At 45.3% G+C, this 19,467-nt stretch overlaps 1 protein-coding gene across 6 annotated transcripts in view; it reads right to left on the reverse strand.

The window, feature by feature from the left end:
• Nucleotides 1–19,467, reverse strand: part of ank2b (ankyrin 2b, neuronal) — a 1,291,078-nt gene that overhangs the window by 416,559 nt on the left and 855,052 nt on the right. For all 6 annotated transcript variants that reach the window (XM_070871180.1, XM_070871178.1, XM_070871177.1 and 3 more), the window contains exon 4: nt 2,310–2,408. In XM_070871180.1, the coding sequence (XP_070727281.1) occupies nt 2,310–2,408 (99 nt within the window). The remainder of the gene's footprint in view (nt 1–2,309; nt 2,409–19,467) is intronic.

Genomic DNA, 19,467 nt, shown 5'->3' on the forward strand with positions numbered 1-19,467 from the left:
TTTTCCATTAGCCTTTTTGCTGATCTAATAGCAGCCTTCATTTTCTTTAGTTGTTCCTTGTATTTAAAACTATTTATTTGAGTATTAAATGTTGATGCACTACAGCAATTCACTAAGCTTACTTTAACAACACCTCCCTGCCCCATGGCCTCTACCATCAAGCAGGACAAGAGTAATATAATGAGAACAGCATCAGCTCTACGTTTCCAGCAAAAAAACCATACAATCCTGACTTGGACATACATCGTCATTGCTTCATCATTGCTGGGTCAAAATCCTGCAATTCCCCATTGAACACTATTGTGGGCGCACCATCACCAGGAATGCAGCACTTCCCGAAGAAGGTAACTTCTCAGAGTAATTAGAGATGGACAATAAATGTGGTCTTGACAGCATTGCCATATTCCATGAACAAATAATACTTTTTTTTTAAAAGGGGCCAAATTGTACCATAAGATCTTACTGTATACTTTGCTGCACTATCATATATTTTCCCATTTTACACTGTATTTTCTTAGCTTATACTACTATGTATTTCTCTACATTATACTATATTTGTACCAACAATCCACAGGCCTTTGATCCCAGTAGGTGCCGGGGTCCTCCTGCCATGAACCTCTGCCACTGACCCGCCAAACTATGAGGTCAGGTGGAAGTTCCCTCATTTGAGTACAGCCGGTGGGTGTCTGTGCCACTATGGATGCATCTCATGATCCTGCCAGAAGAGGGGAGTAACTCAATCATCGTCTGATGCTACTGGTGCAAAGCCTAAGTTACATCTCATTGTAGCTATGTCTATACCTATCTCGGTTTCTTTCAAATAGCTCTATTTCTGCTGCAGTTGATGGTTTATCCTCTGACTCTTTTTTTATTATTAGTTCAGGAAATCCCCAGGGTTTTATCTTATCTTTCTTCATATCATTCACATCCTCCACTCATGAACAAACTCAATCCACTCATTTTCTAATAATGCCACTCCATATTCATCAATTTCTTTCATATTAAAAACCCTCAATGCTTACAAATTCCAGTTATCTTGTAGTGCAATAGTTAACCCAAATTATCTTAATCTCTGTTCCCTTGGAAAGGCCAATGAATATTTTGTTTCTTTCAATTTTTTAAATTCACAGGCTTTGAAATGCTTATGCATTTCTCTGAGAATTCTTTGTATATTATTTTACAGAGGCATTAACCCACATCGCATAACTTCAAAGGCTACAGTTACTCCATAAATTTGGCAGAAGATCAGTCAAAATCCTGGAGCAACAGCATAAACAGCTATTCTGCTAATCTTCCGCTGAAGGTTCAATGGGACATTAGGAGAACCCCCGTGGAAGTTCTAGGCTCTTGAAATTCTAGCCAACAGTTGCAACCTCTTACCTTTCATGAGTCCCCCCGTACTGTATTAATCTTCTATCAATTTTCTCTCCTAAGTATTGCCACTAAGAAAAAGTAGCTTTCTCTTTAATGCCAAACACTTTCTATCCCCTCAACATCTCTTAATTCTGTAGAGAACCCAAGCCTATCCCAGATCGGAATATTTCTCCCATATCTAGAACGACTTTTTAACACCTCTCTCGAACTCCCGGAAAGAATACAAGATAAAGCTCATCATCTGATAGGCAATACCTTTTTCACCTCTATTCTCCTCATTTTATTAATACTATTATAGTCAGTCCTTTAAAAATCCTGCTTTGCGCCCCCGAAACTCTAAATCACTGTCCACGTGTTCCTTCTCCTCAATAGATCCTCACTGAGTTGAAATCAAGACTCGTTGCACACTCTTAATTTATCTTTTACCAGGAGCTCAAAATTACAATATTTCTTACCTCCATCCTCAGCCTTTCCTTTCCCCATCACCTACAGGCCAAACTTAGCATCATCAATGACTAGTTCTTGATTTTTCTTAACTTTCCTTTTACCCTTTTAACTTGTATTAGGGGGCTTGGTTTTACATTTTGGTTTCTTCAAAAAGTGGGCAGAGAGGATTCTGATTGATTAATCCATTCAATACTGTATTTATATAGTAATAATCAGCCTCAAGTGGAAATTCTGCCTTCAGAAGAAATGCTGTGATATAAGTGGAGTGATGTACAAGGCCCCAGAAGGAGGAAACACCACTTCATAAAATGGGAGTCAAAGTGCCATTGAGGGCAAATATAAATTGTGCTGCCTGTGCTAGTTGACTTCAGGACCTGCACTTTATTCTGGCTACAGGTTTGTAGAGCTTGTATATAGCAGCACTCTTCAAATATAATGACACCACAAATGAAAGCAATTTGTTCAACAAATTTGATGTAAGACATTACCTTTGTTGACGACTCAACGACTGCGCCTCTCTCCAACAATTCCTGCACAAGTTCCACATGTCCTTCCTTTGCTGCGAGATGCAATGCATTGAGGCCATTCTGCAACAGAAAAGTACATATGCCATTGTACAGCTGCTTATCAATAGCACAATATGAATAAATATGAACACTTACATTCTGACGAATTATTGCAAGGAATCATCTCACACTTTAGTATCTGAATCCGTCAGTTAAAGTGGCATCTTTATCAAAGTTCACTTTTTTATTTGTTTACTAACATGTTTCATAGTAACCAATGTCACACTGAACGACATCATTGCACCACTTGTGCATAATATCATCATGATTGATAAAGAGGAGGTACTGGAGTGGCTAGCTGCACTTAAAGTAGATAAGTCACCAGGGCCAGATGGGATGCATCCTAGGATGTTGAGGGAGGTATGGGTGGAAAATGCAGAGCTTTTGGCCATAATCTTCCAATCCTCCTTAGATACAGAGGTGGTGCGAGAGGACGATTTTCAAAAAATCAAGGAGTGATGTCACATGACAGCAGAAGCAGCGGCAGCAGAAAGAGGATAAAGAGCAGCCCGAGTGCGGGCCTGAATTAAAGCAACAGTAGCCGCGAGGCTCCGATTCAAAAACAATAAAAAAAAAGAGAGTGGTGTCACAGGAGAACAGGTAGGTGATTGTTGGTGAGTATTACAGCTTTTTTTGTGCTCTCTAAGTTAGGGCAAACTGACCATGGCACCATGGTACAGGGGGCCATCCAAGTGAGGGAGAAGGAAGGAATGTAGTAGGAGACAGTATAGTAAGGGGATAGATACTGTTATCTGCAGCTGTGAAAGAGAGTCCCGAAGGCTGTGTTGCCTGTCTGATGCCAGGGTTAAGGATATTAAGAAACTGGAGTGGGAGGGGGAGGATACAAGTGTCATCTTCTATGTAGGACCCAACGGCATAGGTAGAACTAAGAATGAGTTTCTGCTGAGCGAGTTTGAGGAGGTAGGGTCTAAATTAATAAGCAGAACCTCAAGGATAATAATCTCAGGATAACGACCTGAGCCACACATCAATTGGCATAGGGTCAAGCAGAACAGAGAGTTAAATGCGTGGCTCAAAATGTGGTGTGGAAAAAAGGGGTTTCAATTCATGGGCCACTGGCATCAGTACTGGGGGAAAAGGGAGCTGTTCCATCGGGACAGACTCCACTTAAACCAGGCTGGGACCAGTGTCTTGGCGAATCAAATAACTAGGGCTGTAGATTTGGGTGAAAATAAGCAGAATGTGAAAGGAAGGGACAGAGGGGGCGAAATTGCCCCGCACTCCGTTTGGGTGGTACGATTTGAATTAAATGAATATTTAGTGCCCGGAAAGATAGGCTGCTAAATGTTGCAGAATTGGGGTTTTCGTTGTAAAAAAAAAAAATGTGCGGGGCAATATCGGAAGCGTGATTCACCTCCGCAGTGTGTTGCCGGGGCATTAGCGGAGCGCAAAGCTCAGCACCGCGGAAGCGCTGCATCATGCTGACACATCACAACATCCCTCCCTTTTTTTGCAGCTGCATTCCTTGCACCCACTGGGCCACCAGGGAGGGGTTCAGCCGGACCAGCTGTCCGGCACCCAAGAGGGTATTCCGGGCTGCATGTTGGCGGCCTGGCCGCACCAGCGGCTGCCACTGTCGGACTGACTGCAAAGTTGGCAGACCAAAAAAAATGCCACATTTTAAGGGTGGCCGGGGCATCACCACACACCAATCTCGTCAGCGCGCACGGCGATGACATCACCGCCGTGTGCGCTCCTACTTGGGGTGAAAAGTAAAGGGCGCAGCGCAAAACCATTTTCACCTGCGACATCCAGGGGACAATTACAGCTGGGCCGCTTCTGCCACTCGTCCCCGAGCGATATACCATTAGCGCCCTGCTAACGGGGCTATAAAAAGGGGCAATTTTGGCCACAGTGAGTTTAACGGTAGCAATGCAGCAAAGACTAAGGTCAAAGCAGAGAATAATGATTAAAAAAGTTAAATTAAAGGCTCTTTATCTGAATGCACAAAGCATTCATAACAAGATAGACAAACTAGTGGCACAACTAGAAATAAATGGGTTAGATCTAATAGCCATTAGAGACGTGGTTGCAAGGTGACCAAGGTTCATGGGGTGCACACATTCACCACGAATTGTCCCTCGATAATGTTGAATGTTGAACTAAATGGACTCCCGGTGTCAATGGAACTGGACACGAGTGCGAACCAGTCCAACATGGGCAAAAAGACTTTCGAAAGGTTGTGATGCAACAAGGCCTCAAGGCCAGTCTTAACTCCAGTTCACACGAAACTAAGAACTTACACTATAGAACAGATTCCTGTAATCGGCAGTGCTCCTATGATGAAGCAGTGCACAAGCTACCACTCTGGGTGGTACCGGGCAATGGTCCCAGGCTGCTCGGCAGGAGCTGGCTGGGAAAGATACGCTGGAACTGGGACAACGTCCGAGCGCTATCGCCCGCTGACAACACTTTGTGTGCCCAGGTCTTAAACAAATTTCCTTTGCTGTTCGAACCAGGCATCGGGAAATTCTAAGGAGCAAAAATGCAGATCCACCTAATTCCGAGAGCGTTACCCATCCATCACAATGCGAGAGCAGTACCATACATGATGAGAGAAAGGGTAGAGATCGAGCTAGACCAACTGCAAAGAGAGGGCATCATTTCACCGATCGAGTTCAACGAGTGGGCCAGTCCTATTGTCCCAGTTCACAAGGGAAGTGGCACCATCAGAATCTGTGGTGATTACAAAGTAACTATCAATCATTTCTCCCTGCAGGACCAATACCCACTACCAAAGGTCGACGACCTCTTTGCAACGCTGGCAGGAGGAAAGACGTTCACGAAGCTGGATCTGACTTTAGCCTACATGACGCAGGAACTGGAGGAATCATCGAAGGCCCTCACCTGCATCAACACGCACAAAGGTCTTTTTGTTTATAACAGATGCCCGTTTGGAATCCAATCAGCTGCGGCGATATTCCAGAGAAACATGGAAAGTTTACTGAAGTCAGTCCCGCACATCGTGGTCTTCCAGGACGACATCTTGGTCACAGGTCGGAACACAGTTGAGCATCTGCAGAACCTGGAGGAGGTTCTTAGTCGACTTAACCACGTGGGGCTCAGGTTAAAACGCTCAAAGTGCATTTCCCTTGCGCTTGAAGTGGAGTTCTTGGGAAGGAGGATTGTGGCAGACGGCATCAGGCCCACCAACACAAAGACGGAGGCAATCGAGAATGCACCGAGGCCAGAGAATGTGACGGAGCTGCAGTCGTTTCTGGGACTCTTGAACTACTTTGGTAACTTCTTACCGCGTCTCAGCACACTGCTAGAACCATTGCATGTCTTACTACGAAAAGGGGGCGAATGGGTTTGGGGTAAAAGCCAAGAAAATGCCTTTGTAAAAGTGAGAAAATTGTTATGCTCAAACAAATTGTTTGTTTTGTATGATCCATGTAAGCGTTTGGTACTAGCATGTGATGCGTCGTCATATGACGTCGGGTGTGTATTGCAATAAGCTAATGATTTCGGGAAACTGCAACCGGTTCCATATGCATCCAGGAGTCTGTCTAAGGCTGAGAGAGCCTACAGCATGATTGAAAAAGAAGCGTTAGCGTGTGTCTATGGGGTAAAGAAAATGCATCAATACCTCTTTGGGCTAAAATTCGAATTGGAAACTGACCATAAGCCACTTATATCCCTGTTTTCCGAGAGTAAAGGGATAAATATCAATGCAGCGATCCGCATCCAGAGATGGGCGCTCACATTGTCCACATACAACTACGCCATCCGCCACAGGCCAGGCACAGAAAACTGCGCCGATGCTCTCAGTCGGCTGCCATGCCCACCACGGGGGTGGAAATGGCGCAACACGCAGATCTAACCATGGTTATGGAAGCATTTGAGAGTGAACAATCACCCGTCACTGCCCGGCAGATCAAAACCTGGACAAGCCAGGACCCCTTATTGGGCCCAAGTTTCGGGCCGCGCCTAGAACGGCGCAGCCCCGACCTGGACGCCCGTTTTTCGCGCCAGAAAGTGTGCCTAAAAAAAACTTCCAAATTCTCCGGCTCCCTGCTGGTCCTCTGGCCCTCGGCGTGGCGCGCCACGAGCTGCAGGGGGCGGAGCTAGGTCCCTGCGCTGAAAAAAGTGCCGGGACCTCTGCATATGCGCGCTACAGTGGGCGCGCATGTGCAGTAGCTCCAGGCGCCCAAAACTGTGTGGGAGGGGCCCGAAGCACGCAGCCTCTAGCCCTGGCCGAATGGCCTCACTGGGGCTGCGTGAATAAGGCTGCCTCCCACGCCCAGCTCCTGCTTCCTCCGGACCGGACCGGACCCGACTTGACTCCCGCTCCCATCCCTCCCCCCACCGGACCCCCCCCCCCCCACCGACCCGACCTCCGCTTCCCCCGCTCCCGACCTTCCCCCCCCTCCCCGACCGATCTCCGCCCCCCTCCCGACCGATCTCCGCCCTCCCCGACCGATCTCCACACCCCCCCCCCCGACCGATCTCCGCCCCCCTCCCGACCAATCTCCGCCCCCGATCCGCGCTCCCGACCCCCCCGGACCCGACGCCACCTACCTGTCAATCCAGTAAATCTATGCTCGAAGTCTTGGGCCCGGCCGGGCCCGGCCCGTTCAGCCTCCCTCTCCTTTCTTTCTCTCTCTCTCCCGTCTCTCTCTCTCTTCCCCCCTTCTCTCCCCCCTTCCCCTCCCTCCCTTCTCTTCCTCCCTCCCCCCCCCTCTCTTCTCTCCCCCCCTCCCCTCCCTCCTCCTCTCCCCTCCCTCCTCCTCTCCACCCCCCCTCCCCTCCCTCCTTTCTCACCCCCCTCCCCTCCCTCCTTTCTCACCCCCCTCCCCTCCCTTGTCACCCCCTCCCCCCACCCCCTCTCCCCCATTATACCACCCCTCCTCCTCCACCCCTCCACCCCACCTCCCCATCCCCTCCACCCCTCGCTGTCAGAAACACAGACACTGACAGACAGAGAGTGAGAGACACACACAGACAGACAGAGAAAAAGAGACACTGACAGAGACACACTGGGGACATCCCAGCACACTGTTGGAGGGCTCCCGGTGCTGCAGTCGGTAAGTAGAAAATGTTTTATTTATTGATTTAAAAAAAAAATTATTTCTTATTAATTGTTTTTGATTTTATTGGTTGATTTATTGATGTTTTTATCATTTATTATTGATGATGGCTCTTTATTTGTAAAACTGAAGTGTTTAATGTTTGTAAACTTCCCTTTAAACCCCCCTCCCTCCATTCCCTACGCCTGATTTGTAACCTACGCCTGATTTTCTAAAGTGTAGATAAGGTTTTTTCGAGCGTACAAAAATCTTCACTTACTCCATTCTAAGTTAGTTTGGAGTAAGTTTTCACTGCCGAAACTTTGAAAACAGGCGTAAGTGGCCGGACATGCCCCCTTTTGAAAAAAAATTCTGTTCCAAAGTGAAACTGTTCTAACTGACTAGAACTGGAGCAAACTAAATGCCGAGAATTTGAATTTCTAAGATACTCCATTCTACACCAGTTGCTCCAAAAAATCAGGAGCAACTGAGGCCGAAACTTGGGCCCATTATCTCTAGTCAAAAGCAGTGTGCTTCACGGGAGCTGGTCCAGTGGAAATGCAGGAAGAGATAAAGCCGTTCCTGCGGCGCAAAAATGAAATGTCTATACAGGCAGACTGCCTTCTGTGGGGCAATCAAGTAGTGGTCCCCAAGAAGGGCAGAGACACCTTCATCAATTATCACCACAGTACCCACCCAGGCATCGTGATGGTGAAAGCGATAGCCAGATCCCACATGTGGTGGCCTGGTATCGATGCGTTCACAGATGTAATACATGCTCGCAGTTAAGCAATGCACCCAGGGAGGCACCTCTAAGTTTATGGTCTTGGCCCTCCAAACTGTGGTCTAGGGTACACGTCGACTATGCAGGCCTGTTCTTGGGTAAAATGGTCCTTATGGGTGTAGACGCATACTCCAAGTGGATTGAATGGGAGATAATGTCAGCAAGCACGTCCGCTGCCACTATTGAAAACCTACGGGTCATGTTTGCCACTCACGCTTACCCGATGTCCTGGTAAGCGACAATGGGCCATGTTTTACCAGTGCTGAGTTCAAAGAATTCGTGACCCGTAATGGGATCAAACATGTCACATCTGCCCCGCTTAAACCAGCGTCCAATAGTCAGGCAGAGAGAGCAGTGCAAACCATCAAGCAAGGCTTGAAGAGGGTAACTGAAGGCTCACTGCAGACTCGCCTATCCCGAGTCCTGCTTAGCTACCGCACAAGACCCCACTCACTCACTGGGATCCCACCTGCTGAACTGCTCATGAAAAGAGCACTTAAGACAAGGCTCTCGTTAGTTCACCCTGATCTACATGAACAGGTAGAGAGCAGGTGGCTTCAACAAAGTGCATACCATGTCACGCAAGATTAAAATCAATGATCCTGTATTTCTATTAAATTGTGGACAAGATCCCAGGTGGCTTCCCAGCACTGTCGTGGCCAAAGAGGGGAGCAGGGTGTTTCAGGTCAAACTTTCAAATGCACTCATTCACTGGAAACACTTGGACCAAATCAAACTCAGATTCACGGACTATCCTGAGCAACTCACCTTGGACCCTACCTTTTTTGATCCCCCAACATACACACCAGCGGCAACCGGCACCACGGTTGACCACGAAGCAGAACCCATCATCCACAGCAGCCCTGCAGGGCCCAAGACACCAGGCAGCCCAGCAAGGCCAGCTGCACAGCAGCCCAGTGAGGGCCCAACAAATGATTCAACAAAACCAGCTTTCACATCGAGATGATCAACCAGGGCAAGAAGAGCCCCAGATCGACTCACATTGTAAATAGTTACACCATTGACTTGGGTGGGCAGGGGGGGCGGTTGGGGGTGAGGTGGGGGGCGGAAGTGTTGTTATATATATGTGGACTTGTATTTACTCTGTACAGCCACCTGGGAGCACAGGTATTGAAGGAGGCTTCACAGGTTGGAGAGGCACTCTGGAGATTTGCAATAAAAGACTAAGGTCACACTTTACTTTGAGCTCACAGTGTTCAGTCTGACTTATTCTCCATACACAACAGAGTTTTTTTCAGGTTGGCAGGCTGTAACTAGTGGGGTGCTACAAGGATCAGTGCTGAGACGTCAGCTATTTATAATCTATATTATAAATGAAGGGACAGAGTGCAATGTATCCAACTTTGCTGTCGATACAAAGCTAGTTGGGACAGTAAGCTGTGAGGAGAACACAAAAAGTCTGCAAAGTGATATAGATAGACTAAATGAATGGGCAGTAAGGTGGCAGATGGAGTATATTGTAGGGAAATGTGAGGTTATTCACTTTGGTAGGAAGAATAGAAAAACGGGCTATTTTTTAAATGGTGAGAAACTTTTAAATGTTGGTGTTCAGAGAGATTTGGGTGTCCGCATGCAAGAGACACAGAAAGCTAGCCTTCCTTATTGCTTGCTGTACCTGCAAGCAATAAGGAAGGCAAATGGCATGTTGGTCTTTATTGCAAGGGGGTTGGAGTATAAGAGTAAGGAAGTCTTGCTACAGTTGTACAGGGCCTTAGCGAGACCACATCTGGAGTACTGTGCACACTTTTGGTCTCCTTATCTAAGGAAGGATATACTTTGCCTTGGAGGCAGTGCAACAAAGGTTCACTAGATTGATTCCTGGGATGAGAGAGCTGTTTTATGATGAGAGATTGTGTAGAATGGGACTATATCCTCTCTGGAGTTTAGATGAATGAGAAGTGAAACATACAAGATTCTGAAGGGGATTGACAGGGTAGATGCTGAGAGGTTGTTTCCTCTAGCTGGAGTGTCTAAAACGAGTGGGGCATAGTCTCAGGGTAAAGGGTAGGCCATTTAAAACCGAAATGAGGAGGAATTTCTTTACTCAGAGGGTTGTGAATCTTTGGAATTCTCTATCCCAGAGGGCTGTGGATGCTGATTCTTTGAGTAGATTGGTTGAGATTGATATTTAAAGTCTAGGGGAATCAGGGGCTATGGAGATTGGCCGGGAAAGTGGAGTTGAGGTCGATGATCAGCCATGATCTTATTGAATGGTGCAGCAGGCTCGAGGGGCCATATGGCTTATGTTCTTATGACTGGAGAATTGCAAATGTTACACCCTTGTTCAAAACAGGGTGTAAAGATAAACCCAGCAACTACAGGCCAGTCAGTTTAACCTCGGTAGTGGGGAAGCTTTTAGAAATGATCATCTGGGACAAAATTAACTGTCACTTGGACAAGTGTAAATTAATTAAGGAAAGCCAGCACGGATTTGTTAAAGGCAAATCGTGTTTAATTAACTTGACTGAGTATTTTGATGTGGTAACAGAGAGGGTTGATGCGATTGATGGCATGTAAATGGACTTCCAAAAGATGTTTGATGACGTGCCATGTAATTGGCCTGCCAGCAAAGTTGAAGTCCATGGAATAAAAGGGACAGTGAGAGCATGGATACGAAATTGGCTAAGTGAAAGGAGCTGAAATTGCCCCTTCCCTTAAGGCCTATTACCACTGGAAATCGCCGGCCACGCTGCGGAGTGGAATGACCGCTGATTTTTTGTGAAATAGCCGCCATTTTGAAAATTCCGCTCCTGCGGTATCCTGGCAGTGACCCGCTCCCCCCACTATCGCTCTGCTGCTACTGATCCGTCCTAAGTGCGTCATCAGAGCACACACCGCCGATGTCTCCACCACCCACCCCCGAACACGGAATTCTGCACAGGAAAGCTTGCTCCCGCCGCTCAATGCCGCGGACAGCTTTTTCTGTTGGTGCACTGAGCTTGGAGTGCTTTTAAAATGGCGCTGCGGCTGCCATTAAAGGGGAGGACCTACTGCCGCAGCCGCCATCTTATTTTTTTTATCAGCCGGCTGCCAGGTCTGACCAACAATTATACCCCTGGGTTCAGCCGACTTCTGGGCAGCTGGAAAAAAATAGCCAAAGAGCGGAATTTTGCTCAAGAGGCCACCGCATCCACTGTGCCAGTAAAAACAGCTGAAACAGGGTAGGTGCGCGGCGTTTCCAGCGGTGGGCAATTTCAGCCCCAGAGAATAGCAGTGAATGGTTGTTTATCGGACTGGGTATTAATACCACTGCTTTTCTTAATTTAAATTAATGACTTGGATTTGGGTGTGCTGGGCACAATTTCAAAATTTGCAGATGACACAAAACTTGGAAGTCTATGAACAGTGTGGAGGATAGTGATAGAATTCAAGAGGACATAGACAGGCTGGTGGAATGAGTGGACATGTGGCAGATGAAATTTAACATAGAAAAGTTTGAAGTGATACACTTTGGTAGGAAGAATGAGGAGAGGAAATATAAACTAAAGGTACAATTCTAAAGAAGGTACATGAACAGTGAGCACTGCGAGTATATGTGCTCAAATCATTAAAAGTGGCAGGGCAGGTTAAGAAAGCGGTTAAAATAGCATACGGGATCCTGGGCTTCATAAATAAAGGCAAAGAATACAAAACAAGGAAGTTATGATGAACCTTTATAAAACACTGGTTCGGCCTCACCCGAAGTATTGTGTCCAACTCTGGGCACCGTACTTTAGGAAGGATGTAAAGGGCTTAGAGGAGATGCAGAAAAGATTTACAAGAATGGTTCCAGGATGAGGGACTTCAGTTTCGCAGATATACTGGAGAAGCTGGGGTCGTTCTCTTTAGCCCAGAGAAATTTGAGATAATATTTGATAGAGGTGTTCCAAAATCATGAGGGATCTAGAGAGAGTAGATAGAGAAACTGTTCCCATTGGTAGAAGGGTCGAGAACCAGAGGACACAGTTTGAAGGTGATTAGCAGAAGAACCAAAGGTGATATGAGGAAAACCATTTTACTGCTTCTGATCATGGCACAGTGACTTCTATTTCAAAGCATGTTTGTGTGTGTAGATGCCAGGTGAGGTTAGAGTTGGGTGAAGGTGTGAAGTCCACCCATCATTTTAGTTTAGTTGTTATGATATGGGACCAGTAGACCAGAAACTGTGAATTGTTTTGTTTTCTATGTAATTCACACCCCACAGTGGCAAGTTGTGATACTGAATTCAGTAAATTTGGTAATCGGTGGACTTGCCAGAAGAAAATAACTATGAAAGCTTCTGGATTTCTCTTTCAGGAAAACCTTCAGTCACTATTCACCACTCTCCTCATAGCTTGGCAGAGACTGGGAACACAACAGAGTGGTGAATGAAAACTGGATCCCTTCACTTCAATCTGTCGCTTTTGCACAAAACATTTTTCTTTCTCTTACCCAAGTGTCAATCCCATATCTCTCTGCCTTTTCAATCAAAAATTTAGCTGCTCCCATATGTATACCTCTGACTCTTCTTCTGAGTGGATATTCATGAAACTTGATACCAATATGTTCAAAAGGTAAATAATACTCCAAGAATAATAACAGCCTCAAAAATCCATCAATGTTTTGGCTTGATCCTGCCGTAACTTTGCCGGGGGTCAGCCAGAATGGGCAGAAACAAGGCTGGAACTCAGATACACTGGATTCCGGCCTGTTTGGGATAGAGTTCTTACTGCTCCAAATAAGGCTATCATTGTGAGGGGGCAGGGGTGGGGTAGGGACTCTCTTGGCCAGTAGTTCTTGTGCACCTGGCATTCACTGGGACTTGGCATATAGTCATCAGAAGCACACCTGGTGAGACCCCCTGATCACCAGCAATTGTGGAGCCTATGTAGGCTGGGATTGTGACCAGAACACCCAAACCTGGGAGCAAACATTTTTTCTTCAATTTTTAACTCAGTCCCCCTGCAGAGGCATTGATGACTTGCTTCCAGAAAGGGTTCCAGCAATCCCATACCAACCTTCTCTCCCCCCCCAACCCACCCCACCCCACTGCCCTATCCACTGCTACACTGGATTTTGCAGCATCTTTTATTTTATCTGGTGGGCACTCTACATGCACCTCTAGTGGAGCAGGCACTGCCATTTTAAGATTAATTAGGGAACCTCTGCCTGATAGCAGAAAATTCGCCTGTGTAGTGGTGGCAGTTCCCAATATGCCCCATCCCAGCGTAAGTGCTGGGGTTGAAGGCCCACGGATTTTCGGCACCAATTCATTTAGGGATCAGTACTCTGGGGCAGTATAATCTAATCAAATGCACCTTACTCCTAAACATTAAAAAACAATTGTGAATACATCCTCCCTGCATCAAGATGGTTTCCATTATTCTAATTTTAAAAATGGCAGCCTGCAAGAGATCTGCCATGTCAAGACTACTGACCACAACGTGGGCTCTGGCCAGTGCTGAACTTATTAATCGTACTGCAGCGCTGGAATCAACCTCGAGGAGTGGGAAGGCTGCCAATCCTTATTTAACATAATGGCAGCTGGTTGAAGGGGGATCTGCTGGATGCACCACCCAAGTGAGTTTTTTCTGGCCAAAAGATCTGATGTGCTTTTTTTTCCTCCAGGAAAATAACTCCTCCTGGTGTGGGTGGGGGGGGGGGGGGGGCAGTGGAGGGGGAGGCTTTCTCAACAACTGCCAACAATTTGAATTTGATATTTAAATGAAAATAAAAAGACTAGATTTTATTTGGGAGTACATTTGTAATAGAGTATTAATTATATTTTGAAATGATTATCCTGGAGTATCCCTTGAAGCAATCTGTTACAAAATTACTTCTTACATCACGTTTTGTTAGTTTACAATGATGCCCTTCGGTTCTTTTCTCTCAACTTTGCACAAATCTCTTCTCCATAACCACCCTGTTCATTCATTTCATAATTTCACATTTTGGATCATGTCCCATCCCAGTCTTTTCCAAATGAAAATAAACTGAGCTACCTTAGCTTTGTTTTATATCGCAATGACCCAATATCTAGAACAATCCACATTGCTTTCTTTGAATCTAATTCAATGGCTCAACGACTTTTATTAGTTTAAGTCATTAAATTGTGACATAGTTACTCTTGGGAATTCCCTCCACTCTGCCTCTTCACCTTCCTCTCCTCTATTAAAGACCCTCCTTAAAACCTGCCTCTTTGACCAAGCTTGTAATCACCCCTTCGAATATTTCCGTCTTTGGCAAGTGACAACATTTTATCTAATTATGTTTCTGTGAAACACCTTGGGGTGTTTTTTCATGTTAAAGGTATTATAGAAATACAAGTTGCTGTTGCAGTGCTATCTTCAAACTTAGGCATTTTGCATACAATATAAAAAAAAACATAATATGAACTTAATCGACAAGATTGATTCCTGATTAATTTTTGGGGTACAGAACTGTTAAAATTGGCAACTACCCTCTGTTTTTTAACTTCCTCTTAGAACAACAACTTGCCTTTCTATAGCACCTTTAACATAGCAAAAACATCTCAAGGCGCTTCACTGAAGTGTTACCAGACAAAATTTGACAAATTTTAGAAGTCACAAATTTTTCTTTTGGGAGTAGGCCTGCCAACTCTGGTTGGATGTATTCCTGGAGTTTGATCGTGTGACATCAGATCACATGACGTCTAATCACATAACAATTTACAAATATTACTGCATTTACTTTACATCAGGCCACGCAAGCTAAACATTTTCCTCTGACTGTTCCATCTGAGTGGAATACTTGCAATCTGTTTCGACATATGTGGAACATTCCCGAGCTGCCTGTTACTTTTATCAGAAATACTGTCTAGTGTTAGCCATTCAATATGCATCACTGACAGAGCCACAGTAATAATTCTTGGGGCACACCATCCCCCTTGCAATTCGCCACCCCCACCGCTATGCCCCCACCTTCATTCCCACCCCGCCAGCAACCCCAATGCATGAAAATATCCTCTTTTAAATCTAGTGATTATTTTAGAGCCTTAAACACGTTGTCACCTCCCAAATACGTGCCCATCTTTCCCGCAATTCTATGTTTGAATCCCTCCAATCCAGTTTCCGTGCCTGCCACAGTGCCAAATGACATCCTTTATGAATGTGACAAAGGCAAACTGTTCCTCCTCGTCTTTCTTGACAGCCTTTGACACAATTGACCACTCTATCCTTCTCCAACGCTTCTCCACCTTCGTCCAGCTGGGTGGGACTGCACTCGCCTGGTTCCATTCTTATCTGGCTAATCGCAGCCACAGAATCACCTGAATCAGCTCTCTTCCCTCCCCCACATCGTTACTTCTGGTATCCCCCTAGGATTTATCCTTGGCCCCCTCCTATTTCTCATCTACATGTTGCCCCTTGTCGACATCATCCGAAAACACAGCGTCAGTTTCCAAATATATGCTGATGACACCCAGCTCTCCCTCACTGCCACTTCTCTCGACCCCTCCTCAGGCTCTAAATTGTCAGACTGCTTGTCCGACATCCAGTTCTGGATGAGCAGAAATTTTCTCCAATTGAATATCGGGAAGACAGAAGCCATTGTTTTCAGTCCCCACCACAAACTTCGTTCCCTAGACGCTGACTCCATTCCTCTCCCCAACTTCTGTCTGAGGCTGAACTAGACTGTTCGCAACCTTGGTGTCATATTTGACCCTGAAATGAGCTTTCGACCACATATGCGCAGCATAAATATGACCGCCTATTTCCACCACCGTAACATTGCCCGTCTCTGTCTTTGCCTCAGCTCAACTGCTGCTGAAACCCTCATCCATGCATTTGTTACCTCTAGACTTGACTATTCCAACGCATTCCTGGTTGGCCTTCCACATTCTACCCTGCGTAAACTTGAGGTCATCCAAAATTCGGCTGTCTGTGCCCTAACTCGGACACCCATCATGGCTGTGCTTGCTGACCTACATTGGCTCTCGAATAAGTAACGTCACGATTTCAAACTTCTCATCCTGGTTTTCAAATCCCTCCATGGACTCATCCCTCCCTATCTCTGTAATTTCCTTCAACTCCACAATGCCCCTCTCTCCACCCCGAGATATCTGTGCTCCTCTAATTCTGCCCTCTTGAGCATCCTTAATTATAATCGCTCAACCATTGGTGGCCGGGGTTTCTGTTGCCTAGGCCCGAAGCTCTGAAATTTCCTGCCTAAACCTCTCCGCCTCACTACCTCTCTCTCCTTTAAGACACTCCTCAGAACCTATCTTTTTGACTAAGCTTTTGGTCACTTGCCCTAATTTCTTCTTATGTGGCTTGTTGTCAAATTTTTTGTCTCATAATACTCCTGTGAAGGGCCTTGGGACATTTCACTCTTTTAAAGAAGCTATAATAATACAAGTTGTTGTTGTTGCTGTTGATTCACTCCAGCCCCTCAGCTGTAAAGGGGTTTGAAACAAGAACTCTTCAAAATAACATTTAAAATATGTTAATATTTCAAAAGAAGTATTAAACTTCTGAGGACTTATGTCTAAACAGTCACGTTAATTGGAAACATATTTATCAAATAATTATCTATCAAAAAATTATTTCTCATGGAACAATCTGGCAGCTTGAGAACTAGCATTTCTCGATTTCAAGATGCAACCTGCATTAAATATTTATTTCCCATATCTTTGGTAAACAGTTGTGCAAAAGGAGTTTTTTCTTTTAAAATAAAACAACTTTCTAAAAGCAATGGAATTGTGTCTGCATTTCCACGATGACTGGGTGACTGGGTGACTGGCAGTTGATCCATTTGCACTCTCTTAACCCGATTGGCAAGTAAAACTAAAGCAAAATTATGGGCCCAGATATTGAGTTCGGAGGCTTCCCATGGGTGGATGCCTCCGACCGCAATAATTTCTAGGAAATTACCGGAGGTTCGGCAACTTGCGGTTCTGGGGCTCTATGCGAAGGCTTGCTTAGGGGCCCACATATCCCAGGATCATATGGGTTACATACAGATCTCTGGGATCATGTGGGCCGGCCCAACCTATGAGAATAGAGGGGTCCCCATTCATACTTTTGGTAATTCCGTATGGATGGAGCTGCCATAAGTATGAATGGGAATACCCCCAAAAACACAGATGCTGAAAATAAATTTTAAAAACGCAATACATATTTAAAATTAATTAAAATGCAATTTAGTTAAATATTTTATACAAAAAATTATTGTATTGAATGTTTTTAATATGTTTTAACAGGGCTAAAAATAAATGTACCTTAATGGACATGGTTTTTAATATATAAATGAGTGATAACATTTTATTTTTCTATTTTTTAAAATCTCTTATGCTGCCTGCTTTTACCAGTGTAAGAATTTCGCTGGGCAAGAGTTGGGCTATTTGCTATCTGCCCGCAGAGGCCCTTTTCCTTTGCATGCATCCGATGTCTCAAAAGGATTTTTGACAGATCGCAAGTGCCAGGTTTAGGCTCATGCGCTTCACATACCTAAACCCGGAACTTGCGGGGACCCCATGGGTACGTGCGCACTTCGTACCCATTGTGTTTCAATATATACATAAAATGAGAGCAAAAATAAGTCAAGGCAGCAAATGTGTATGGCTCCAAGGTGGTACAAGGTGGCAGTGAGCCGCTATCTGAAACCACTGTAGTCCATGTGGTAAAGGTACTGTGCTGTTAGGTACAGAGATATATCTCCTAGCCAGGATGGCACATGACTTCAAGGGGAACTTGAAGGTGCTGGGATGTGGGTGTCGCTGGCAGGGCCATCATTTATTGCCCATCCCTAATTGCCCTTGAGAAGGTGGTGGTGAGCCGCCTTCTTGAATCGCTGCAGTCCTTGAGGTGAAGGAACTCCCACAGTGCTGTTCGGGAGGGAGTTCCAGGATTTTGACCCAGTTACAGACCCAGCCTGTTGCCCTTGTCCTGCTAGGTGGTAAAGATTTGCGGGTTTGGGAGATGCTGTCAAAAAAGCCTTCGCAGGTTACTGTAGTGCATCTTGTAGATGGTACACACTGCAGCCACTTTGCATTGGTGGTGAAGGGAGTGAATGTTTAAGGTGATGGATGGGGTGTCAATCAAGCAGGCTGCTTTGTCCTGGACGGGGTCGAGCTTCTTGAGTCTTGTTGGATCTGCACTCATCCAGGCAAGTGGACAATATTCCTTCACACTCGTGACTTGTGCTTTGTAGACCGTGGAGAGACTTTGAGGAGTCAGGAAGTGGGGCACTTGCTGCAGAATACCCAGCCTCTGACCTACTCGAGTAGTCTCAGCATTTACATGGTAAGTCCAATTGCGTTTCTGGTTACTAGTGACCCCCAGGAAATTGATGGTGGGGGATTCAGTGATGGTAATGCCATTGAATGTCAAGGGGCGGTCGTTAGACTCTCGCTTGTTGAAGATAGTCATTGCCTGGCACATGTGTGGCTTGAATATTACTTACCACTTATCAGTCCAAGCCTGGATGTTGTCCAGGTCTTGCTGCAGGAAGTCTCCAATGGGATGCAGTGAATTAGGTGCATTGGCCTGTTTATGGTCCTTGACTATTTCTAGAAGCTAGTTTAAACTTTCAGAAAATCTGATTTTCTTCAGTATCCAGGGGACAAAATGCTTCCTGTAAATGTGTATTTTGATAGCAAGAAATGTTAATGTCAAATCATAACACACCTGTCTCCACATAGAAAAATTTAGAATGAGTTACTAAGTTCACCAGCTGACGTACAAAGAGGCCCGTCTGCAGCTGAGAGCCAGGTTCCTCAAAAATAATTAGGGCGTATTCCAGCACATCCTCTATCCTGAGTAGGGGCTTCAACCATCAACCCCCAGAATCATAGATCAGTTCCGAATAAGATTGGAGCCGGGAATGCGGGGCGGGTCCCACAATATCTAAACTTGAGAGCCCAGCACCACACGGGTACACAAGGTAATGTTACAAATACTGACTGCCCGTTCCCAATTCAGATTCCCACTTGAGCGAAGGTTTTTCAATTGAAATAGCTTTAAAATATTTTAATTTTATTTCGAGTTTTTCCAAGTGACAAATTTATTTAATTATTACTGCAAGTTCCCTGGCTGAAGTTACCCTATCTCCGTGAATGCAAAAGTACTTTTCTCCCTGGTTATTAGCAGCATTGACCAGGAGCTCAATACTTCATTCCAGGAGATTCCTTCGGGAGGGTTGGCATCCCTATTTATGAGTGTCCATAGCTTATTTGAATAAGCACGTTAACTTAACATCTTCAATTGAAGATGGTTTTATATTCACTTCAATATAAATTTGTTAAGCATGATTTGCTGATCATAAACTG

This window comes from Pristiophorus japonicus, chromosome 2, assembly GCF_044704955.1.
Source record: "Pristiophorus japonicus isolate sPriJap1 chromosome 2, sPriJap1.hap1, whole genome shotgun sequence".
Taxonomy (NCBI): Eukaryota; Metazoa; Chordata; class Chondrichthyes; family Pristiophoridae; genus Pristiophorus; species Pristiophorus japonicus.